This window comes from Leptinotarsa decemlineata, unplaced genomic scaffold (genome assembly GCF_025532065.1).
Source record: "Leptinotarsa decemlineata unplaced genomic scaffold, Ldec_3_MD MMD2_tig00026307_RagTag_RagTag, whole genome shotgun sequence".
Lineage (NCBI taxonomy): Eukaryota > Metazoa > Arthropoda > Insecta > Coleoptera > Chrysomelidae > Leptinotarsa > Leptinotarsa decemlineata.
This window is the reverse complement of record NW_027412681.1, coordinates 788,136-814,304: the sequence shown is the minus strand read 5'-3', so window position 1 is coordinate 814,304 and position 26,169 is coordinate 788,136. Positions and strand designations below refer to the sequence as shown.

Here is a 26,169-nt window from a genome sequence, read left to right as displayed (position 1 = left end):
GGTTTACCAATTTCGAAACAGAGGCTCAAACACATATAATCTAGAAACATTGTGGACATCTAGGTTTTTCTCTCTCGTCATCATGGTGCTGGCATCTAATCTAATTTTGAATTTCCAACTTTCATTAAATCCAAAAAATCCCATTAAACGGTATCTACACACGCCACCATCGAATATTCCTAATCTTATAGGTTATGCAGGTGCACGCGACTGACTATTTGCCTCGAGTGTCCATGACACACACAAAAAAATTTGATGTCATATGCCACCCGTCAGCTGTTTTATTTCAATTTCAGTCGGTTCCAAACAGTGAGTGGTTGAGTACGTGAATGAAAACAAAAACAAAGTCTCGTTCGAAGTCCGAAATTATTTTCTTGTTTTTCCGCAATGTCTTTCATTCGTTAGTCTGAGCAACCTCGAGTAACCGGAAAATGTCTTCGGTTAAAGTAGCGGTGAGGGTGCGACCCTTCAACCAAAGGTAAATTTAATGGTTCAGAGCACAAATGGTACAATGAACCGTACTTTTAATAACAGCAATTTTTTTTCGAAGGGAAATCGACATGAACGCTGAACTCATCATCCAGATGACGGACAAGACCACTGGTATCCTGAATACCAAGGTAAAAATCATACAATCAAAATATACTTTATTGTCTTGAGAAGATTTTCGTATTGGTAAAGTCTACAAAAATATGAAACGTGAAATCAACAAATTGAATATTCTATTGAGAGTACTTTTTCCATACCAGAACAAAAATACTGTCTCTAGACATGCCTTTCGCTAACAAAGTAACATGGTTAGAGAACATGGTTCGCTTGTTAACTGGTTGTAAAGATATGGGTCTTAGGTTTGATGGATTATTAGAATGTCTGAAAGTTTCGTCAACGAGTCGAACAAGAACCTCTGGTAAGTTTTCAAATACTCTGATCGACAGATTGTCAGCTCCAGATGTTTTCATTTTCAGTTCTCTGATATCGGTGCTATAAAAAAATGTATGGTTTGTTAATGGTTACTGTTTGAAGGTTCATTAACAACTCTCATGTAGGATTGAAGCTCTCAGTTGATTTCTCAACCACGGAACAATAGAAGTTGTTATTAAAGTCAGGATGTAGGTAGTTATCTGCAAATATCTGGTTATCGTTTCTTCCCCTCAATTCATCGACAATATTCCATGTTTCTTTCAATTTATTAGCAGTATTATTCATTTTGTCTTTGTATATAATTGTACAACCACTTCACATAGCCATGTGTCATACTAATCAATCCTTTCATGCTCCTGTGAACAAAATACCAGTACTTGCAAATTAGAAACGTTCATAACAAAAATACTGCTAGTTTGAATTTGTTAGAATTGTATAAATATTTTTCAGTTATAGTCTGATTGTCTTTATGGAAAAATGCAAATGAAATTTGCAAAATATGTTTTCCGTTAATGTATAAATAAATGAACAATAAAGTATTTCTGATTTACAATCCTTTTATACTCTAACAATATTAGCTTGTTTGACGTTGTTGTGTTCAATCTGGTCTTCATAATAAACATAGTCACGAAACAGCATTTCAGTGTGTCATAGACGATTGGAAAAAAAAATCTAAAAGAAAATACACTGATAAGTGTAGTATTTCTTGATCTACAGAAGAAATTCGAGACAGTAGTTAGAAATAGATCAATGCTGAGGATGGAAATTATCTGTATTGTCACTTCTAAAAACTATCTATGGACAACGTAAAATAAAAACCAAAAGTAAATAAACAATTTCGACCTTTAAGTAAATGAGCAAAATGTCCATCTTCTGATAAAATACACGACTGCAATCTTATTTAGTGTATTCCTTATGGCATTTCAACTGTCAATTATTCGATTCCTCAACTCATTCACACCTAGTACAGAAGTTTCATAAACAAGAGCCTTCATAAATATAAATCTAGGGGATTCATATCAGGGCCGCGAGCTGGCCAATTCTGAGGTCCTGCATGTCCAATCCAGCGATTAAGGTAGGTGATGTTGAGATGTTGAATAAGCTGGAGCCCCGTTTTGCTGGTAGAAAAAATGGGACAATTAGGTGGTCGCCAATCATTCCTACCCAAACGTTCAGCGATAATTGTTGCTGAAAATAACTTTCTCTAGTAACGTTGCGATTTTTTTTGGCCCAAAAATTTGCTTCGTCCCTAAATTGAGGATATTCTACCGCATCAAGCATAGCTTTTTCTATTTCAGGCGTTGTTACAGTTTCTGGTCTTCCACCTGCATTTTTATTGAAACTCCCAGTTTCACATGATTTTGGATGCAGCGTTCTAAATGTTTTAGCACATGGAATTACTCTGTCGAAATATCTGTCCTGGTTAATTCTTCGTGCTTCTTCCGCAACTCCATTTGTCAATCCATAAGTAAAGTGCATGTCAGCACTGATATTACAGCACTTAAACTGTCAGCTGATCTCCAAAGAACGATATGCAATCTTTTTTCTGGAAAACGAAGCTAGATATGGAGTAAACACAAGCGACAAAAGAAAAGTTGTGTTTTTAGTTCAATAACTAAAAATACAATAAATCAGAGGCGTACTTTTTTTTCCAATATTTTTGGCTGTGGGGCCCAGTGAGATTCCATTGGACCTTATCATTTCTTACTTCAAATAACTGTAACAAATTTCAACCAAATCGGTGTAAGGATATTTATATTTTATAATTCCCAACTACAGTTTCGTACTGTAGTTGGGAAACACCCGGTATACGTGTGTATTTTGGAAATGGTAAACTATAAATTGTTTATTTGTACAAATTCTGTTCACGATTTATTCAAGCACAAGAATGTGAGGCATCAATAAAGTATTATAGTCAGTTCTATCATATTCAGTTAATTTTTTTTTAGGCAAACGCCAGGGACGAGAATATCAGATACAAAAAGTTCACTTTTGACTATTCCTATTGGTCGCACGATGACCAGAACGGAAATTTCGCGTCTCAGGAACAGGTGTACAACGATTTGGGTGCTGAAGTTATTGACTGTGCTTTCGAAGGCTACAATGCCTGCGTATTCGCTTATGGACAGACGGGCAGCGGGAAAACGTTCACCATGATGGGTTCCCCCGTAAGTATAACAATATTTCGGAATCTATGAACAGAAATTGAAAAAAATAAATACGAGAAAAGTTTCCGACATAATTTATTACAAATTCAGAAAAATAATGAAAGAAGCTGTACTCAAAAAAGCATTCTACAATCTCGAGGAATTTTACAGTGAAACTCTGCTATGATTTTATTTTAGATATGGTTGTATTCTTAGTATGTATTATTTATGTTTTATTTGCTTTTTTGGTTGATTTTTATGTGATTTTTTATATACCCATCCATTTTATTTAGATAAAGCAAATTCAAATCCAAGATAGAGTGGATGTAAACATTGACATGCCCTACGCACGTCATATTGAAAATCCCAAGAATTGGCCAGGGTCGTATTCAGAACCAACATCTTGTTGATCGCAAATGCTATATCATACTTAAGAAAACTTTTTTATAATAACGAGAGAAATGCAAAAGGTTTGCAGTTTAACGGGAAAAATGCAGATAATACGTTTGATATGAAAAGATTTTCATTAGATTTTTCACAGCGCACTCAAGCATTATATGAAAAGGGACGTAATTATTTCTTTATTGATAATTTTTATTTCATGTAAAATCAAAAGGAATGTTAATCAAAATCATTCAGCTGGATGAATTTGTCTCTTCATCTGTAGTATCATCCTCACCAATCTGAATTATCAGTGGCTCGATTTGTGCCTCTATTATGTTATCAAGCTTCCACATCTTTGTCTCGACTTCCGATATCACATGCTGAACACACTTCTCCCATTTCTCCGCTGTGGCTCTTTTCAAAGCCTCATCAAAAAGTACTTTGAGATCTGCAAATTTGAACGTGGTGTTATGCTGAGCTACAAAATTCCTCACATCCGCCCATATTAACTCGATGGGATTGAGCTCGCAAGGGTATGGAGGCAGGCGAAGGACAATTTTGTTTAGGCCTGCTGCCATCTCATCGACTAGATATTTTGGGTATTCAAGCTTGCGCTCCTTGACCATTTTTAGTAGCATTGAGCCTTCAAAGCTAATATTCTTTGATCGCAGCCAATTTTGGATTTCAACCTTCTTTGAAGACGTTATCGGAATATTCTCTAACCGTCGCGAATGATAAGGTGCATTGTCCATTACAATCACAGCATTATCCTCCAGATGAGGTACAACTTTGGAAAACCACCGTTCGAAAAATTCACCGTTCATTTCTTCGTGATAATCTCCAGTTTTCTTCGACTCGAAACACCACAGCCCTTCAGCAACAAACCCATTCTCATTGTCGATGTGACAAATAATAGACCGTTTTCCTTTACCTGAAATTATGAAGAGGTATGTAAGTAAATAAAACAAATACGAGGGTTACTTTTTATATATATTGAGATTGAGGCAGGTCTTAATATAAATCTAAGTTTACCTGATGGATTTGTTAATCCGGTGGACAGTCCATCTAGACAGGCCCCCTCCTAGATGAGGTCACAGTTTTATCGACCCATACTTTAGGGGTAGTATGACCAGCATTAACCCAGGTTTCATCTATATAATAAATTGTTCTCTGTTCCCTATAATATTTAATTTTGGTCAAATACTCTCTCCTCCATAACACAATTTCCTCTCTATCCAATAATAAACTATTGCGCCCTCGTTTTTTCCATACAAAATTCAAATGTTTCAATACTTTATGGAGTGTTGACCGCTTAAAACTTGGCAATAAAACATCTTCATTTATTTCTGTGAGTACTTTGTCTATCGTGGGTATTTCATTTATGAAAAAGTACTCATGCACTTTCCTCCTGATTGCATGTTTATCAGCATCATCTATTGATTTTATAATGGTTTGACGATTCTGATTTGTAATCGGTTTTAAAAATGTATGGTTTTGTTTATATTCCCGTAAAACATTGTAAATCGAAGCGCAACACACTCCAATTTTATCGGAAACTTTCGATACGACTTCGTCGACAGTCGATGTCTCAATTTCTTCCATCTCTTTCTTGAACACATTTAAAATCACTTCTTTCATCTCAACACTCAAAAGTCTTTTTTTGGATCGTTTCCTGGCTGGACTCAGAGGATAGCTCACAGTGTCATCAGCAGTGTCTGTACTGGACATCTTGGAAAACAATTTTAAACAATATACTGTAATAACGCACGCCACACAAACACGCAAACGACTGATTACAACCCTGTGCTGGTACCGAACTCGTACCAAGAAGGCGAATTCACCAATGAACGCTGCCCTTTCCATCTGACACTGGGCGATCACGTGAACATCACGCTTCGGTTTTGTTTTGTTTTACTCTATCTTGGATTTGGATAGACTTTAGATAGATACATTTATTTCAACAGAGGATTTTATAATCATTCACAGGAGTGGCAGAATATTTTTGTATGAGAAATATGTTAAAAGGATAATTGTAAAAATATCAATAAATCTAAAAATGGAACATTCAAAATTGATAGCTGCAAGTTTCAAACACGATTACAAACATTTTAAAATGTGCGTCATACTGTGCATAATTATTGAAAGTAGAGATAATTTCTATGAATACATAGCGCAATATTGAATAAAATTTGGTTCATAAATTTCTACAGGCCAGAAAATATTCATCAGTATTGTAGGTCTCTAGATTACATAAGAATTCTATTATAGATTTCAGAAATCTGTTAGCAACGACAATATCTTTGGTTTTTCAGAAGATTATTATGAACTTTCGTAATAATAATAATAATATGCTTTATTGCCCAAGGAACATTAGGTCTTATTGACAAAGTTGCAAATTGATATATACACATAAATATATACATATACACACAAATATATACATACACATATATACACATATACATATATACACACATACACATATATAGGCTACAAATAGTATTAAAATAGTCAAACATATATAAAATTGATTAAAGATACCATACAATAACAAGTTCCATACAGATAGTGCTATGTTCATATAGATATTTTGCATGGATGGGATATAAGAAGTCTTTTTTTCGTCTTGTCTCATAAATATGCGTTTTTTGATGTATGTCAAAATGGCATGGATGATTGATGATACATTTTATTGATTCATATATATAAATTGATGACACAGTAAGTGGTTTGTTGATCTTAAATGCTCCTCTGCAGGAATCTCTCGTATTCATATTGAAAATTATTCTGATAATTTTTTTTTGACACAGGAAAACTTTATTCAATCCATGACATGAGCCCCAGATGATTATCCCTAGTCTCATAGCGGAGTAAAAATTCGCATGATATTCTGTAACTGGTGCTTCAGGATCAATATTTTTGTTTTAGAACTCTCATGGCGTATGTTACCGAGGATAGTTTATGGCAAAGGTTGTCTATCTGACAAGTCCAACTTAAAGCGTCATCAATGTATATGCCTAGAAACTTCACTGCAAATGATTTTTCGATTGTGCATAATTATGTTTTGTGGTGTGTCTATACTGTTATAGATTTTGAACATGATACAGTTTGTTTTTCCATCGTTCAGAACTAAGTTATTCTATATGTGACATATGTTTATTTTTTTGCTTGTTCTATTCGCGGACAGATGGCGCTGTATCTCTAACCTAGGGCGGGACATTTGATCTTTTGTTTCATCACTAGATCTGTGAGATTTCTAGGAGTTTCCATACTTTGTACTGAATTATGAATGTCAAATGAGGTTGTTAGCGGATAAAAACAGTATTTAGTTTGTGTACAAGTGACTGATAAACCAAGTTTTTGAATCCGTATTTGTGTATTTCTCTTCTAGGAAAACCCCGGTCTGATCCCTCGTATTTGTAAGGCGCTATTCGAAAAGATGTCCGTTAATTCGAAAAGAGGTACCACCCATCGAGTCCAGGTGAGCTATCTGGAAATCTACCAGGAGCGTGTGGCTGATTTGTTGAGGGGGCGCGACAATGGCTCGCTCAAAGTGCGCGAGCATCCCAAAAAGGGGCCCTACGTGCAGGGCTTGACTACTGTTCTCGTTACCAATTACGGGCACATCCAAGAGTGCATGGAAAGGTTATTATCCAACGATGGTCGATATCGATATCTGAAATTCATGATGATTTTTATTGTTTTTCAGGGGTAACTCTCACAGAACGACGGCTGCCACTAATATGAATGACGTGAGCAGTAGGAGCCATGCAATATTCACCATAACTTTTGTTCAGGCGGGATATTCCGAAGGAGTTCCTAGAGAAACCGTTTCCAAGGTAAATCTACTCCTCTGTATGTTCTAGAAAAGAGTAGAGTAGAGTAGTTCATTTGACCATTTTACATACTATAAGTACATTTATGGCAAGTCGCGAATACATAAATTATTGGTAGGAGTTACAAATATAAAGTCATCTACTTAATTAATGAAGTAATTAAAAGCATAACCATTAAATCAAAAGAACTTTGATTAAATGAGGTCTAACACAAGGTAAAGACCCTGCTACGTAAAGACAAGGCTGTCCAAAAAATTAGGTGATTGTTCAAATTTCGCGGGCTACTTACATTCGACAAGCAAATTGTACTATGTTGTCAGTTGGACTGGTGTCCAAAATTCATCAGACAGGTGTCCAGAATCGTCACTAAGGCTGGTGTCCAAATTCATCTGTTGCACTAATGTCCAAATTCATCAGTTGGACTGGTGTCAAAAATTCTTCAGTGTCTGACTTCAGTGTTAAACTGGTGTCCAAATTCATCAGTTGGACTGGTGTACAGATTCGTCACTTGGGCTGGTGTCCAAATTCATCTGTTGGACTAATATCCAAATTCATCAGTTAGACTGGTGTCAAAAATTCTTCAGTCAGACTGGTGTCCAAATTCATGGCTTGGAGTAATGTCCAAATTCATCAGTTGAACTGGTGTCCAGATTCGTCACTTGGGCTGGTGTCCAAATTCATCTGTTGGACTAATATCCAAATTCATCAGTTGGACTGTTGTCAAAAATTCTTCAGTGTCTGACTTCAGTGTTGAACTGGTGTCCAGATTCGTCACTTGGGCTGGTGTCCAAATTCTTCTGTTGGACTAATATCCAAATTCATCAGTTAGAGTGGGGTCAAAAATTCTTTAGTCAGACTTTTGTCCAAATTCATCGCTTGGGCTAATGTCAAATTCATCAGTTGGACTGGTGTGAAAAATTCTTCAGTCAGACTGGTGTCCAAATTCATCGCTTGGGATGGTGTCCAAATTCATCACTTACTAATGCCCAAATTCATCAGTTGGACTGGTGCCCAAATTCTTCAGTTAGACTGGTGTCCAAATTCATCATCAGTTGGATTGGTTTTGGACTAATCTTTCAAATTCGTCAGTTGGACTGGTGTTCAAATTCGTCAGTTGAACTGGTGTTCAAATTCATCAGTTGGACTGGTGTCCAAAATTCATCAGTTAGACAGGTGCCCAGATTCGTTACTTGGGCTGGTGTCCAAATTCATCCGTTGGACTAATGTCCAAATTCATCAGTTGGACAGGTGGCCAAAATTCATCACTTGGGCTAGTGCCCAAATTCATCAGTTAGACAGGTGCCCAGATTCGTTACTTGGGCTGGTGTCCAAATTCATCCGTTGGACTAATGTCCAAATTCATCAGTTGGACAGGTGGCCAAAATTCATCACTTGGGCTAGTGCCCAAATTCGTCAGTTGGACTGGTGTTCAAATTCATCGGTTGAACTAGTGTCCAAAATTAATCAGTTAGACTGGTGTCCAAACTCATTTGTTGGACTGTTGCCCAAAATTCTTCAGTTGGACTGGTGTCCAAATTCATCAGTTGTACTGTTGTCCAAATTCATCTGCTGGACTGGTGTCCACATTTATCAGTTGGACTGGTGTCCAAATTTATCAGTTGGACTGGTGTCCAAAATCTTTAGTTAGTTACATGAACAGTTTCCAATTCATAGAGCGATTTTTAACGATGTATGTCCCCATATCAGATCCACCTGGTAGATTTGGCGGGCAGCGAAAGAGCAGACTCCACGGGAGCGGTAGGCCAACGTCTCAAAGAGGGCGCCCATATCAACAAGTCTCTGGTAACTCTCGGTTCGGTCATATCGGCCTTGGCGGAATTGACAGTCGATCAGGCGAGTCGCAGGAAATCCGTCTTCATTCCATACAGAGATTCGGTGCTGACTTGGCTGCTGAAAGACAGTCTCGGAGGGAATTCGAAGACCATCATGCTGGCAGCTATCAGTCCCGCGGACTGCAACTACGGAGAGACTATCAGCACTTTGAGGTACGCGAACAGGGCCAAGAATATCATCAACAAGCCGACGGTCAACGAAGATCCCAACGTCAAACTGATCAGGGAGCTGAGGGACGAGATCAGCAAGTTGAGGGCTATCATGTTCTGCGAGCAGAGGACTGATATGCTGGCGCAGTTGCACGAGAAGGAAGCCAAGGAAAAGGTAAGTGCCATCTAGAATTGGACAATATAGTTCTTTCGATTTGTTTCGAACATTTCTGTGGCATAGTTTTGTGCTACAATATTTTTTTTAACTACTTTTTCCTTCTTTACCGATCTTATAAAGGATGAGGATTATTTATTGCAGTATTGACTGATTTTTTTATACTGTGCTTAAAAACTAACCATATTCTGCGGTTTCAAATACAATGACATTTTTAGTGATGCACTTCTATAGTACTTGCAGTATAGTTTTTTGTATCATTTATACTATACATGTTCTCTATAATCCTAATAAAACGCTAGTTAATTGAAAAACTGTATGGTACAAAACTGAATAACATTTTTTATGATTGTGTTACAGTACCAAACGAACTATAGTTATGTAGCAGAACACTGCATAATTGTATGCTAAAGTACTATAAAATTTAATTGCTCACCATTTTCTTCAATTCAGGGTAAAAATATATTGTTTCACATTGATGAAGAGGATCCTTTGTATTGTTTGGTATTCAGTGAAATCTATTAACCCTGCCTTTCGCAGACCACAACTCGGCGAATTTTCCGTCGTGACCTGGGCCTGCACCCGTTTGTTCTGTGCTGAATAACTGTGTATATTCATGCTCTTCTGTGGCATAGTACAAACATTTAAAGTTCTTATCACAGTACCAAAAGCATTCTGTATGCTAGTGATACAGTTTTGCCCTTTTGTGCTACAGTACAAACATTTAAATTTCATATCGCAGTTCTAAAAGCATTGTATATGTTAGTGATACAGTTTTTATTTATTTTTTGTTACAGTACAGACATTTATAATTCGTGTCACAGTACCAAAAGCATTATGTATGTTAGTGATACAGTTTTGCTCTTTTGTGATACAGTACAAACATTTAAATTTCATATCACAGTACCAAAAGCATTGTGTATGTTAGTGATACAGTTTTTATTTATTTTTTGTTACAGTACAGACATTTAAAATTCGTGTCACAGTACCAAAAGCAATGTGTATGTTAGTGATACAGTTTTTCTTTTCTTTTTTTGTTACGGTACAGACATTTATAATTCGTGTCACAGTACCAAAAGCATTGTGTATATTAGTGATACAGTTTTGCTCTTTTGTGCTACAGTACAAACATTCAAATTTCATATCACAGTTCTAAAAGCATTGTGTATGTTAGTGATACAGTTTTTCTTTTTCTTTTGTTACAGTACAGACATTTATAATTCGTGTCACAGTACCAAAAGCAATGTGTATGTTAGTGATACAGTTTTTCTTTTCTTTTTTTGTTACAGTACAGACATTTATAATTCGTGTCACAGTACCAAAAGCATTGTGTATATTAGTAATACAGTTTTGCTCTTTTGTGCTACAGTACAAACATTCAAATTTCATATCACAGTTCTAAAAGCATTGTGTATGTTAGTGATACAGTTTTTCTTTTTCTTTTGTTACAGTACAGGCATTTATAATTCGTGTCACAGTACCAAAAGCAATGTGTATGTTAGTGATACAGTTTTTCTTTTCTTTTTTTGTTACAGTACAGACATTTATAATTCGTGTCACAGTACCAAAAGCATTGTGTATATTAGTAATACAGTTTTGCTCTTTTGTGCTACAGTACAAACATTCAAATTTCATATCACAGTTCTAAAAGCATTGTGTATGTTAGTGATACAGTTTTTCTTTTTCTTTTGTTACAGTACAGACATTTATAATTCGTGTCACAGTACCAAAAGCAATGTGTATGTTAGTGATACAGTTTTTCTTTTCTTTTTTTGTTACAGTACAGACATTTATAATTCGTGTCACAGTACCAAAAGCATTGTGTATATTAGTAATACAGGTTTGCTCTTTTGTGCTACAGTACAAACATTCAAATTTCATATCACAGTTCTAAAAGCATTGTGTATGTTAGTGATACAGTTTTTCTTTTTCTTTTGTTACAGTACAGACATTTATAATTCATGTCACAGTACCAAAAGCAATGTGTATGTTAGTGATACAGTTTTTCTTTTCTTTTTTTGTTACAGTACAGACATTTATAATTCGTGTCACAGTACCAAAAGCATTGTGTATATTAGTGATACAGTTTTGCTCTTTTGTGCTACAGTACAAACATTCAAATTTCATATCACAGTTCTAAAAGCATTGTGTATGTTAGTGATACAGTTTTTCTTTTTCTTTTGTTACAGTACAGACATTTATAATTCGTGTCACAGTACCAAAAGCAATGTGTATGTTAGTGATACAGTTTTTCTTTTCTTTTTTTGTTACAGTACAGACATTTATAATTCGTGTCACAGTACCAAAAGCATTGTGTATATTAGTAATACAGTTTTGCTCTTTTGTGCTACAGTACAAACATTCAAATTTCATATCACAGTTCTAAAAGCATTGTGTATGTTAGTGATACAGTTTTTCTTTTTCTTTTGTTACAGTACAGACATTTATAATTCGTGTCACAATACCAACATCATCGTGTGTGCTAGTGATACAGTTTTTCTTTTCTTTTTTTGTTACAGTACAGACATTTATAATTCGTGTCACAGTACCAAAAGCATTGTGTATATTAGTGATACAGTTTTGCTCTTTTTTGCTACAGTACAAACATTCAAATTTCATATCACAGTTCTAAAAGCATTGTGTATGTTAGTGATACAGTTTTTTTTCTTTTGTTACAGTACAGACATTTATAATTCGAGTCACAGTACCAAAATCATTGTGTGTGCTAGTGATACAGTTTTGCTCTTTTGTGCTACAGTACAAACATTTTAATCTCATATCACAGTACCAAAAGCATTGTGTATGTTAGTGATTCAGTTTTTTTGTGCTACAGTTCAGACATTTATAATTCGTGTCACAGTACCAAAAGCATTGTGTATGTTAGTGATATAGTTTGTTTTGAACAGTACTACATTGTATTAAAGAGCTTGAACATTTCTAAATTTACTTTGAGCAGTATGATACGTGTTTGTCCCATTCTATGCTACAGTATTGAACAGAACTGCATAGTTCTGTGTCCCAACAATGAAAAGTCGTTTTTATTCTTTCAGGAACTGACGGAAGAATGGACTGGAAAATGGAGGGAGGCTCAGGCGATATTGAGAGAGCAGAGGGCGTTGGGATTGAGAAAAGCTGGACCCGGAGTCGTGCTGGATTCCGATAGACCTCATCTTGTAGCCATAGATGATGATCCCCTCACCACAGGCGTTACTTTATATCATTTAAAAGTGAGTTAAGTGAATTCAAATGTCATTTCGTGCTTTTTCATTCTTTGACTTCTCAGGAAGGCAAAACCACTATTGGGACTGACGAGTCGGACGTCAAACAGGACATTGAACTACGAGGCGCTGGGATGGAGCCCCAGCATTGCACCATATCCTTCGAAAATGGCGTCGCGACTCTGATTCCCCATCCGGGGGCGCAGGTCATGCTGAACAACAACCATTTGGAATCGCCTGCTAGACTTTCTCAAGGCTGCATCATCTTCCTGGGAAAAGCGCACGTTTTCAGGTTGGAAATTGCATCAGTTTCTCGTTTTGGATGTTTCATTGTTTTGTTGTTAGGTTCAATGATCCCGCTGAGGCGGCGGAGCTCCGGAAGAACGAAAAGGCCCACAACTTGTCGCGGCTGAGCCTTTTGAGTTGGTCGACGCCGGATTTGAATGTGTCGATGGAGAATTTACAATTGTGAGTTTGTTTTACTTGTTTTTTCGATTAGTTTTGTTCACTTGACTTCTCTCAAGTTATAATTTTTATCACTAAAATATTCTGAGTTGTAGTATTCAACAGTTCAGCTGGAAATTTGAAATTACGTTCGACAACATTCAAATGTTCTGTTTCTTGTTACAAATGTATTATCGTGTGCTCTATTTATTTTATACCACCACAAGATTCTTTACCACATTCTGCAATATGGTACTGAATACTATTTTGTTTTATTAAACAATTTTACAGTTTTGTGGCATGTTCCAATGTAAAGTGAAGTTTTGTGCAACAGTATTAAATTCATTTATGTTGCAGTACTGTTGATTCATGTAACAGTATTAAAGTATTGTTTCACAGTACCCAACAACAAAAAGAAAGACAGATTGCTTTATATGTGTTGAACAGTGCTGGGGCATACTGTTTTACCTTAATACAATTTACTTATTACATCATGTTGCTTTATAACACAGTATCACTTATTGTAATCTGTGAAATTCTCACAGTACTATAAAATACTTTGTGGTACTTAGCAGAGTGCTGATTATCAATACAGTTCCAGTTTTATACCATATTCCGATATAAGTTTTGTGCAACAGTATTACTTTTTTTTATGCTACAGTACTGTTGATTCAAGTAACAGTATTAAAGTATTGTATTTCAGTACCCAAAAACAAAAAGGCATACTGTTGTTTGACCACAATACAATTTACTTGTTACATGTTGCTTTATACCATAGTATCATTTATTGGAATCTGCGAAATTCTCACAGTACTATAAAATACTTTGTAGTACTTAGCAGAGTGCTGAATATCAATACAGTTCCAATTTTATACCATATTCCAATATAACATGAAGTTTTGTGCAACAGTATTAAATTCTTTTATGCTACAGTACTGTTGATTCAAGTAACAGTATTAAAGTATTGTATTTCAGTACCCAAAAACAAAAAGGCATATTGTTGTTTGACCACAATACAATTTACTTGTTACATGTTGCTTTATAACACAGATTATTGGAATCTGTGAAATTCTCACTGTACTATAAACATTTTGTGGTACTTAGCAGAGTACTGATTAATTAGACAATAACACAACAGTATTAAATTGTTTTATGTTGCAATAATGTTTCTTCAAGTATGTGATGTGGCACTGAATCATTCTTTTCAGCCTGATTGGAAGTAGATAATGGTTTTATTGTACATACAGTACTTTTGTATTTCACTCTACAAGTCTATTTGTGTGCAACAGTACTGGCAGATACTTTTCTTCTGCCAAACAGTACTAAACATTTCCAAGTCACAATACAATTTATTCAAATGACACATTTTTACATTAAATTGTTTCATGACACAGTATAAGTTAGATACTGCATACGCTCCAACAACACTGAAGAATCGTCCATTCTTTGGTACAGTACTGAACACAGTACATTAAATGTGAAGCTGTTATGTTTTATGTCACACTAAAAAGAGAACAGCCAGAACTACTACAGTCATTTCATGATCTGTTCCACTGCAATTATATGAATCGATTAATTTTGTGATACAGTATTGAGTGTTTCCATTATTTTGTGTAACAGTATTCTCTAGAGGCTAAGTATTTAGGTCATTTTGCAAATAATTTAGAGTTTGATTAGGGTGTGTTTGGATTTTCAAAATTATTATAAGCAAAACTTTTTTCCGATCTAGTTGTTTACATGAATGGTTTTTCTGTGGTAATAGAAATGTCGAAGACGACAAATGTGATATAGAAATACAAAGACTGAATTTGGAAAAGGAGAAGGAACAGTTCGAGAAGGAGCAAGAAGCCTTCGAGAAAAGACAGGAAGTGTTTGAAAGACGAAGGCAGACCCTGGAAGAGGCTCAAGCTAAGTTGGAGGCTGAAAAGGAGGTTGTTCAAAAGGAATATGCGGAGCAGGTAATGTATTTGTCTCAGCGATTTTTCTGTGTTCTTATTTTATCTTCGTTCGTATTGTAGACTCGTCAATTGCAAGAAGATTGGCAAAATCTCGCTTCGCAGCAAAGGAGACGTGAATCTGAACTGAAGGAGAAAGAACGGGAACTGATCTTGAAAAGGGAGAAACTCGAGACAGATAGGCAGCTGATTTTAGGACAGGTGTGTGGATGCACTAGAAATGTCGGGTAATGACGGTAAAGAAAATTCACCGACTAGAAAAAAATTGTACTAGAGCGTAAATGGATGAATTTTCAACCGACAGAACCGACCGAATGTTTTTTGTTGTTTTTATTTATTTTTCTTTTCTGTTGTGTAGATTGAACGTGAATGTGACACACTGCAAGATTTGAAAGCAGATATCTTAACGAAATTCTCGAATACTTGTCAGCTAGTTAGGTCCTATGCGAATGAGATCACTTTTCCTTCTTCTCAAGCCAAAAATACGTTTCAGGTACTTTTTTATTTCTTTTATTTTAGTTGAGTAGTTTTTTATTTAATTTTAGTTCGATTGTATCGTTCTTTGCTTTCAGTAATTGAAATTGTTCATTATAACTTTAATTTTGACTTGCTAGAAATGAATGAAAGTTGAAAAAGAGATAAACATTTGGGGAGACACAGAGTTTGAGAAGGAAAGAGACATAGTTAAAAAAAACGGTGTGTGAGATAAATTAAGAGATAGAATTTGAAAGAGGATGAGAGGCAGTGTTTGAAAGAAATTAAGAGACAGTTTTATACCGATTGGAAGACAGTTTCAGAGAGAGATACAAAAAGATGGGGTTCAGAACAGAGTTTGAGAGAGAGGGAGAAACAGAATTTTAGATATAGTGACACAGAGACAAAGTTTGAAATAAATTGAGAGACCAATTTTGACAGAGATTGAGAGACAAAGTTTGAATGAGATTGAGAGACAAAGTTTGTAAGAAATAGAGACAAAGTATGAAAGAAATTGAGAGACAAAGTTTGAAAGAGATTGAGAGACAAAGTTTGAAAGAAATTGAGAGACAGTTTGATACCGATTGGAAGACAGTTTCAGAGAGAGATACAAAAAGATGGGGTCAGAACAGAGTTTGAGAGAGAGGGAGAAACAGAATTTTAGATATAGTGACACAGAGACAAAGTTTGAAATAAATTGAGAGACCAATTTTGACAGAGATTGAGAGACAAAGTTTGAATGAGATTGAGAGACAAAGTTTGTAAGAAATAGAGACAAAGTATGAAAGAAATTGAGAGACAAAGTTTGAAAGAGATTGAGAGACAAAGTTTGAAAGAAATTGAGAGACAGTTTGATACCGATTGGAAGACAGTTTCAGAGAGAGATACAAAAAGATGGGGTCAGAACAGAGTTTGAGAGAGAGGGAGAAACAGAATTTTAGATATAGTGACACAGAGACAAAGTTTGAAATAAATTGAGAGACCAATTTTGACAGAGATTGAGAGACAAAGTTTGTAAGAAATAGAGACAAAGTATGAAAGAAATTGAGAGACAAAGTTTGAAAGAGATTGAGAGACAAAGTTTGAAAGAAATTGAGAGATAGTTTGATACCGATTGGAAGACAGTTTCAGAGAGAGATACAGAAAGATGGGGTCAGAACAGAGTTTGAGAGAGAGGGAGAAACAGAATTTTAGATATAGTGACACAGAGACAAAGTTTGAAATAAATTGAGAGACCAATTTTGACAGAGATTGAGAGACAAAGTTTGAATGAGATTGAGAGACAAATTTTGTAAGAAATAGAGACAAAGTATGAAAGAAACTGAGAGACAAAGTAAGTTTGAAAGAGATTGAGAGTCAAAGTTTGAAAGAAATTGAGAGACAGTTTGATACCGATTGGAAGACAGTTTCAGAGAGAGATACAAAAAGATGGGGTCAGAACAGAGTTTGAGAGAGAGGGAGAAACAGAATTTTAGATATAGTGACACAGAGACAAAGTTTGGAATAAATTGAGAGACCAAGTTTGACAGATATTGAGAGACAAAGTTTGAATGAGATTGAGAGACAAAGTTTGTAAGAAATAGAGACAAAGTATGAAAGACATTAAGAGACAAAGTTTGAAAGAAATTGAGAGACAAAGTTTGAAAGAGATTGAGAGACAAAGTTTGAAAGAAATTGAGAGACCAAGTTTGAAAGAGATTGAGAGACAAAGTTTGAAAGAAATTGAGAGACCAAGTTTGAAAGAGGTTGAGAGACAAAGTTTGAAAGAAATTGAAAGACAATGTGTGAATGGGATGTGAGGCAGTTTTAAAAAGATTGAGAGATTGTTTCAAATGGATTGAAAGAGAGACAGAAAGAGAGAATTAGTTTAAGGGAAAGTGAAATTGTGAGAGAGAGGGTGGAGAGATAGAAAGGGTGTGAAATATAGTCATTGTGTTTGAGAAACATAGAATCTGAGAGAAGAGTATAGTTTGAGGTGGAAAAAGGGAGTTTTAGAGAAAGACAAGGGTTGAAACACATGGAGAGACAAAGTTTGAAAGAAATTGAGAAAGAGATTGTGAGAAATATCGTGAAATTTTTGGACAATGATTAAGAATCGGTTTCAAATGAATTGGAATATAGTTTAAAAGACAGAGAGACAGAAAAATATGATTAGTTTCAAAAAGTGAGAGAAAGTTTGAGAGACGAAAAGAAACAACAATGTAAAATATAGTGAGACAGTTTGAGACGGGAAGAGGCAAGAGTTTTAGAGAAAGGCGGGGAATGAAACAGATGGAGGGACAAAGTTTGAAAGATATTGAGAGACAGATTGTGAAAAAAATAGACAGAAAGTGAAAGAAAAGAGTGTGAGAGAGACGGCAAAAGCAAAAAAGTGAAAAGCAATGTAAGATATGGTGACTTAAATATGATATTGAAGATATGGTGACATATATGAGAGACATATTTTAAGAGAGGGGCAGGATTTTAAAAGAAAAAAAGACAGTTTAAAGGAGATTGAGAGATAGAGTATGAGGATAAAAGTAAGAGATACACCGCTTAAGATATAGTGAGAGAGAGGGATGAGATGGAAAAGGAAGGCTAATGGAGAAAGGTCACGTGGCTGTGATGAAAAGATGTGGGATGATGAAGAAAAGGGAGGACTGAAAAAAAGGCGCCAGAGAAAGGACAAATTAATTGAAATCGTGAGAGGTAGCTCAAGTACCGAAAAATGAGACCTGCAATTCCAAATATGCTAGAGAAAATATAGGGAATTAGTGAAACGAAAGAGAAAGTGGAAAAAAACGTTTAAACAGTGGGCTGAAGTATAGAAATACTTTGGGAGGGATATTAAAAAAAAAAAATATTGACATGAGGGAGACTGTGCTTGGAAAACTATCTTTTTTATTTGAAAAACTAAAACAAAATTTTGAAATGTCGGACATTATCGCATTTTTGACAATATCCCTAATTTCTAACAAGCATCTACATTTATGAAAAAAATTGTTTATCTTCACTTTCAGCAACTGGTCTCGAAATCAGAGAATACTCCCTTGTCCTATCAAGAAACTGGAAATCTCATAGATATTTTGAACAATGTGAAAGGTTCGTCCATTATACAGGACTTGGTGGAAAAACATGTGAGTTATATTTTCTTTTGACATATCGTGCCACTATCTATTAATCTTGATAAGATATAAATATACACTCCAACCAACCTGTTGATTTCTGATGCTTTGAATTTCTATAAATATTGCTTGTTAGAGGAAAGAATTAGCCGAACTACAAACCGAACTGAACCGCAGAGTACAAGCTTTGTGCGAGAGGCAGAGGAGCGTCGAACTGCTAGACAAGAAGATCGTAGATCTCGTCGACCAGCAAAAGTCCCTCAGTTCCGATCAGAGCGAGCAAGAACACCTGCTGAATCTAAAAGCCGAACTCTCCAAACGAACCGAAGAGGAACTGAAGGACATCGAATCGAGGAAACGGGGGTAAGTTTTTTTCAATAGGGTTCAGCTCTGGAGAAAGAGGAAGCCGGGGGACTGACAAAGTGGTTTTTTAGGTTGAGTTTAGATCTGAAACCGATACATTCCACTCCGAGTCCGGATTCGTGCGAAGTCAACTACGCCAACAGCAACGACAGTGCTGGGGACGGAACCGGTACACTCAGCAGCGATACATACCATACAGCAGCCGACAGCTGTTCTCCCATCTCCTGCGCCCCCAGGACAAAGGACAACTTGATGAGCGACAGCGGGGTTGAGCTGAGACGTCGTGACGACAGTGATTTGTCTAGCAACGACGATAAGGTAAAAAAATCTCTTTCAAACGGTTCTGACTCTCTTCCACTTCATGTGTATGTGTTTCACGTTTGTGCTTGTTTTTTGGGTATCGAGTAGGCTGTCAGCGATTCGCAGTCGACTAGTTCTGTGGAGAACCGTTCTCCGACCACGAAGAAGAACAAGAGGAAAGATCCCGAACAGGTTCTGCGAAGGTTGTCGCAGAGAATCTCGCAGCAGAAGCAGCTCATCTTCCGCAATTTGGACGGGCATTATCCGAATGATCAGTTGGATAGCCAGATTGCGGTGAGTTAATGTCGTTTTGATGATTTGACTGATCAGACAAGGGAATGGGGAATGATCCTCAATTTGGGTTATTTCAGCAAATGCAAGTTTGAACAAAATAAAGTTGAGTTCAATTCATGAGGTTTTCAAATTCACTTCGAAAAGTATTCAAATTGATGTTTCAAATGTTGGGTTTTAACTTTCAAAGGGATTTGTTTCTAATTCGCATATTGGCAACAGCGCCTATATCAAGTTGAAATAATTTATACGTACCTAGATATTCTACTTTAAAAAAGGAAAATTATCTTTATAAATCAACAATTAAGGCAAAATATAAATTATAGTTCAATACCACCTCCACAAACCACATAAACAACAGTTGTTTTGTTATTTATTTATAAAGAGGAAGATAGGTTAGGTGCACAAAATGTCATATGTCACAGAATGTCTCGGAACTCGGAACATAAGTAAACAGAACAGCACGCCTCTGAAATATGTCATCTTCATTTGTCTCATACAGGTAACAGATTCATTGTCCTTTATTAGCTATAACCGATGTTGCCAAATGGTGAAATTGAAACGAATCCCTTTAAATGTTGAATGCATTATTTCATTCCTTTTTTTTTAAGTATTTAAATAATTTTTTAAAGAAAAAGGTTGAAATGATAAATTAAAATGCGTTGTTTTAGAGCTCTTTTATGAAAACTACTTGATTTTCGTCAGGATGAACATTCCCCATTCTACCAACTTTTTGATTCAGTCAATGTTTTGATTTATTGAATCAGATCAAATTAATTAAAGTGAGTTATCGATGAATCAATTGATCCACACGATCACTGATTGACTAACTTTTCAACAATTCAAAACGTTTGATTCAAGAAATTTAAACTTTAGAAGTCTTCAGGTAGAAAGAATCTTGTTTATGTGATGTAATTCAATCATTTCTACCTATAATACATTTAATAATTAGTTACTCAAAAGTCTAATTCAGAACACTTATAATTTCAATATAAATTTACAATTATTTCACATGTTTACTATTGATTGCTTTCATGAAAAAAAAACAGTTTGAATGGTTTTACAGATCATTCAATTAATTTGATTAAATGATCGCTCAATTGATCAATAAGAATTACCACTTCAATCGATTTTAGCAGTCAATGCAATACTTACTACCCTAAAGAATGAATTCAGGCCCCAAGAAATGGATCACATCATGTTTGATTGAGAATAAGTTGAATACTATTTCATGATCAAATGAAAATTGATCCAAGTGTGATCCGTTGATGAATTTAATTGATCCAATAAGTTGATTAAACTTGTGGTTCAACTGGTACTGATACTATAATAGTAATTTATTTCTCTACTTTAGAACTTGATATTTCTTTTATTCATGTCTGTCTGTCTACGTGCCTATCTGTTATGGCAAAAAAGGAAAAGGGTTAGTTTTCTTTAAGTATCGCATCTTGATTTTGTCTTATGTTGTCAAAAAAAGCAGAAAACTCATCTCGATCTTTGGTTAATATTTCTCTGCTTCAAGTAATTTTGATGTTTTTCTTACAGGCTTTGAAGGAACTCCAAAGGCAGTACTCGGTCCTCAAACATGGAACTTCGTCGATCATGTCCCCTGCTCTGGAACATCCTTTGCAGGATATCGACAGTCCTAGTCCTCTGAGGCCTTTAACTACCGGCTCAACGTCAGCTCTTTACTCTCCTTCCTTGCAGGTAGAAGTAGAGTCCTTCTCTATTTCATCAGTTTGGACTTCCATTGTCTAATATTATAAATTGATTTGACAACCCTGAAAAGAAATTGAAAAAATTAACCGAAAATAACAGTTTTATTAAACGAAAAACTAAAATTACAAAGAAATAACATACAAGCAAACAAATAAAAATTGAAATATTGATAAAAGCTGAAAATTAAAAGATTGCATACCAAGTTATGTCACGACGTTTCGATTGTCTTCGGATGATAACTGGACTTATTTTTCCGAGATCTGACTGTTTATAGGTCGTTCAAGTGCTTTCACCTATCCCCTCTTCCCTCTTTCCGCTTTATTAGTTTTAGCGGGAGATGACCGTTTGGCGGGAGTTGGTCGTTTTTCGTTTGATTAGAGGTTTCCATATGTTACGTATCTCTACACTAGCTTGACTAAATGCGTTGTTGTGTTCCTCTTTGTGGATGATTTCAGCTTGAGCCCACTTGATGTTATGTTGATGTAGGGATGTAGGGAAGTACAAGTACTGGTTGTGGCGGCTTCTCTTTTTTGTGTAGTTCTTGCTGTCTTCTAGCTAGGGCCTGTTCTACTATCGCTCTGGAGTAATCAGAAGATTATCGGAAAGGATAAGACGGATTGGGTCCGCGTATAACATCAGGACTTGCCTCACGAAAACCAGGCCACCAACGCGGACTGCGATTCCAAGAAATGCATTTACGGGAAACCCTGCGAGTGCGAAGAATCATACATCGGTGAAACTAAGAGGCCACTGAAGGTTCGCATTGTTTAGCACAAGAAACATACACAGCGAGGAGATACCAGCAAATCCGGAATAGCAGAGCATGTTTGGGCTCATCAACATAATAGCAAGCGGGCTCAAGCTTAAAAAATCCACAAAGAGGAACACTGGGTCAAGAGAAAATTCAAAGAAGCCGCGTATATGTTGTCCAACAACGCATTTAGTCAAGCTAGTGTAGAGATACGTAACATATGGAAACCTCTAATCAAGCAAAAACGACCAACTGCCGCCAAACGGTCATCTCCCGCTGAAACCAATGAAGCGGGAAGAGGGGATAGGTGAAAGCACTCGAATGACCTATAAATAGTCAGGATCTCGGAGGAATAAGTCCAGATGCAATGTGTTTTAATAATCTATATCTGTGTTTTAGGTACAGAATCAACGACTGTTACCCTATCAACAGAACTTATACCGTTCGATGCCTTCCATTAACTTAGGTGAGTGGTTTTGCTACATTTCTGGGTGATTTTACGGCAAGTATTGAAATCTGATACTGATGTTTCAGAATCAGATCGAGATTCTATAGTGTGCATAACGAGTTACTGCCTTCGAGGAACGGGCACTAAAACTCATTACGAATACGAGGTTAGAATATCGACAGTCGACGACAGGTGGAGTATCCTACGTCGTTACAGTCGCTTCAGAGATCTACATATAGCAATGAAGGCTCGTTACAGGGATAAGGTGGGTTCTTCAGTCCTTTCCAAAAATAATTTCACGTTGCTGGGATATTAGCCACCCCCAAAAATGGTTGCGTATTGCCGAAGTTGTCATCCGAAAATAAATTTCACGATTCCTTAAATTGAATTTAAATTGACGGAATATTACCTAAGTGTACGGAACGGAACATTAGCTACTCACTCCTAAAAAAGTTTTACGTTACTGGGCCAGTAACCCTCTCAAAAAATTTAACTTCACTTTTCTGGAACAGTAGCCACCCCTGAAATTATTTTTACGTTTTTGAAATGATAGCTACTGTCTGAATAATTTCACCCTGTCGAATTTAAAATGCTGGCTGGCACTTGGTTTTTTATCGGAATTTTAATCACTGTCAACATTAATTTTACGGATGGGATCGCTACTCAGTTTCACGTTACCGATATATTAGCCACTCCCAGAACAATTTCACGTCATCAAAATGTATTTACTCCTCTGAATTAATGTTACTTTACCGGAATATTAGTTAGTTCCGAAATAAGTTTCACGTCACTGAAAAATAATTTTTTGTTATCGGATTTTAGAGCAGTCCATAAATATCTTCGTTGCCAGAATATTTGCTAGTCTGGAAACTAAATCTTCGTAGCCGGAATATTGGCCATTTCCTTAATTATTTACTTTGTCACTTCAAAAAGTTATGTTCACGAAATTGCTGTAGTCAGTTTCAAAATTATTTTTAACTTTTTTCCGGAATTGTATTCATTTCCAAATAGTTACTTTCTTCACGTTGCTGAACGCACTTTTAAAGTAATATTCTGCCAATGAATGGGGAATGTTCCTCAATTTGGGTTATTACAGCAAATGTAAGTTTGAAAAAAAGAAAGTTGAGTTTAATTCATGAGTTTTTCAAATTCACTTTGAAAAGTATTCAAATTGATTTTTTAAATGTCGGGTTTTAGTTTTTAAAGGGATTTGTTTCTAATTCACATATTGGCAACAGCGCCTATATCAAGTTGAAATAATTCATACGTACCTAGATATTCTACTTTAAAAAAGAAAAATTATCATTATAAATCAACATTTGAGGTAAAATATAAATTATAGTTCAATAACACCTCCACAAGCCACATAAACAACAGTTATTTTGTTATTTATTTGTATAGAGAAAGATAGGTTAGGTGCACAAAATGTCATGTCACAGAATGTCTTGGAACTCGGAACATAAGTAAACAGACCAGCACGCCTCTGAAGTAGGTCATCTTTGTTTGTCTCATACAGGTAACAGATTCATTGCCCTTTATTAGCTATAACCGATGTTGCCAAATGGTGAAATAGAAACGAATCCCTTTAAATGTTGAATGCATTATTTCATTCCTATTTTTTAAAGAAAAAGGTTGAAATGATAAGTTTGAAATGCGTTGTTTTGGAGCTCTTTTATGAAAACTACTTCATTTTCGTCAGGAGGAACATTCCCCATTGTATCAAATTCACGTTGCCGGAGTCGTAGCTAATACAAAAATTTTATTTCATGACTCCCATTGTTAGTCACTCCTGAAGATGATTTTACCTATTCACAAACTACACCGGAGAAGATTTGATATTAACAAACTTTATTTCCAAAAATATCATATGTTTCGGTATCATAGTAACTCTGTCACAGTGAATAACATTTCAGTTAGTTTTACGTTACTGATATATTAGCCACTCTCAGAACAATTTCACGTCATCGAAATATATTTACTCATTGATCTACTGCTCCGTGAGTGAGGCAAAGAGTACAAAAAGAGAAGAAGAAACTCATCCTTGAGTAATGTTACATTACCGGAATATTAGTTAGTTGCGGTGTAGTTTTAGAAATTACTATGGATCTTCATCAAATAATGGTTGAGTCACTCTGAAAGTTAATTTTACGGTTCGGAAATAAAAGAAATCGTTTTTAATGATGTGTTTCAACCACAGATCAGAAAAGCTAGGTTTAAATGTGAAACAGTGGATGTCTAATTAACTACACTCTGATGGAAGAAAAAAAGGGAACTGTTTTATCAATAGTGAAATTGGTGGTTGATTTCGAAATTGTAACAAGGATCTGGATTCATTAATTGGTCAAGGTAGAATTTGCTGCATTTTGAATTCCTATTCACGATTTTCTGTACAACAGCAGATCAATTCAAAAGTTATATATGTTTATAACTTAATTAAACAAGGGTTTGGAATTGGATGGATAGAAATTGTTGGTCTGAAAAACTACTGGAATGTAGCAAAAACCACTGAAATTTATTCTTTCATTATAAGGTTGAGTCAATTACAATGTTCATGCCTAGGCAATATCAGATGTAGATTGTTTTTTCTGATTGATTCGGCCGTTACTTGATGAAGATCCGTAGTAATTTCAAAAACTACACCTCACGATTTGATATCCACAAAGTTGTGAAGATCAAATCGTCAGGTGCGTCAGCGCCATCTGCCCGCGAATAGATCAAGCAATAATGTGGATAATTCTGTCAAATACAGATCCCGAGCTTGAGAGTTGCAAGTAAACAAACATACCTACAGGTGAAGCTAATAAAAGCGTGTTCATAGTAAAAAAATCACACACACACACACACAACCAAGAATTGTATTTCACTGGCGACACAACACGTAGATTCTAAATTATTGTCAAATAGCAAAACTAATTGTATCAATTGTACCAACCGCCATCTATTTAGCAATAGCACAATTAATGTATACTACATCGCTCAGGTGGAAGTCTAAGGAAGCGAACAAAAAAAGCGGGAAACTGTCAGGATGCTTATTTAAATGTAGTTGTAGTTTCAACCTTGTCAAAACTATGTTTCAGGTGGCTTCCCTTCCTTTCCCGTCGAAAACCCTCTTCTCGACCACCGAAACGGTGGCGCAGTCCAGGAAAAGGCAGTTGGAGACTTACCTCATTCGGCTCATCGAGACGTGCAGGAGTCACTCTTCGTGTCCACTCGCGTATGGCGAGCCTGTCACCAAGGCCGCGTTGGTCAGCTTCTCGCCGTTTTTTCGGAAAGGCGTCTTCGAGAGCGGCAAGTACGGAACTTCATGATTGAAGTTTCACCTACTTGTAAGATTAAGACCATAGTTGAAGTTGATTTATATTTATTATTGATAATTTTATCAAATTTGTTATATTTTTGGAATTTTTTTAATAGTGAATCATGTTGAAGTTAATTCGATTGTTTGTTTTATTTATTTGATTTTGTTTCAACCGTTTTATCGCCACTATTAGTTTGGATCGGATATTTTCAGTGAACACTACGACTGTAAGTGGTAATTTATGAACAAATTTGCTTTCATACTACAATTGTTGCCTTCAAACTCTTTTTGATTGAAAATGTGACTAAAGTGAAGAAAAATACAAAATACCATTTTGG

The 26,169-nt window shown here is 35.8% G+C and overlaps 1 protein-coding gene across 4 annotated transcripts; it reads left to right on the top strand.

Moving 5' to 3' along the window:
* The first annotated feature begins 277 nt into the window (after positions 1–277).
* On the top strand, positions 278–25,971 carry Klp98A (kinesin-like protein 98A). Of its 4 annotated transcripts, none has more exons than XM_074181246.1 (20): positions 278–478; positions 551–620; positions 2,871–3,089; positions 6,844–7,097; positions 7,162–7,291; positions 8,996–9,466; positions 12,517–12,693; positions 12,750–12,976; positions 13,030–13,152; positions 14,858–15,086; positions 15,147–15,284; positions 15,442–15,576; positions 18,557–18,673; positions 18,798–19,024; positions 19,096–19,342; positions 19,433–19,618; positions 21,161–21,322; positions 22,485–22,551; positions 22,620–22,798; positions 25,611–25,971. In XM_074181246.1, the coding sequence occupies exons 1-20, from the start codon at positions 432–434 to the stop codon at positions 25,839–25,841; spliced, it is 3,636 nt and encodes a 1,211-aa protein (XP_074037347.1). In that variant the 5' UTR covers positions 278–431; the 3' UTR covers positions 25,842–25,971. The 4 variants fall into 4 exon arrangements, with proteins under 4 accessions (XP_074037347.1, XP_074037350.1, XP_074037349.1 ...); XM_074181247.1 differs by having other exon boundaries at positions 279–478; positions 14,891–15,086; XM_074181249.1 differs by lacking the exon at positions 15,442–15,576.
* Positions 25,972–26,169: the final 198 nt, after the last annotated feature.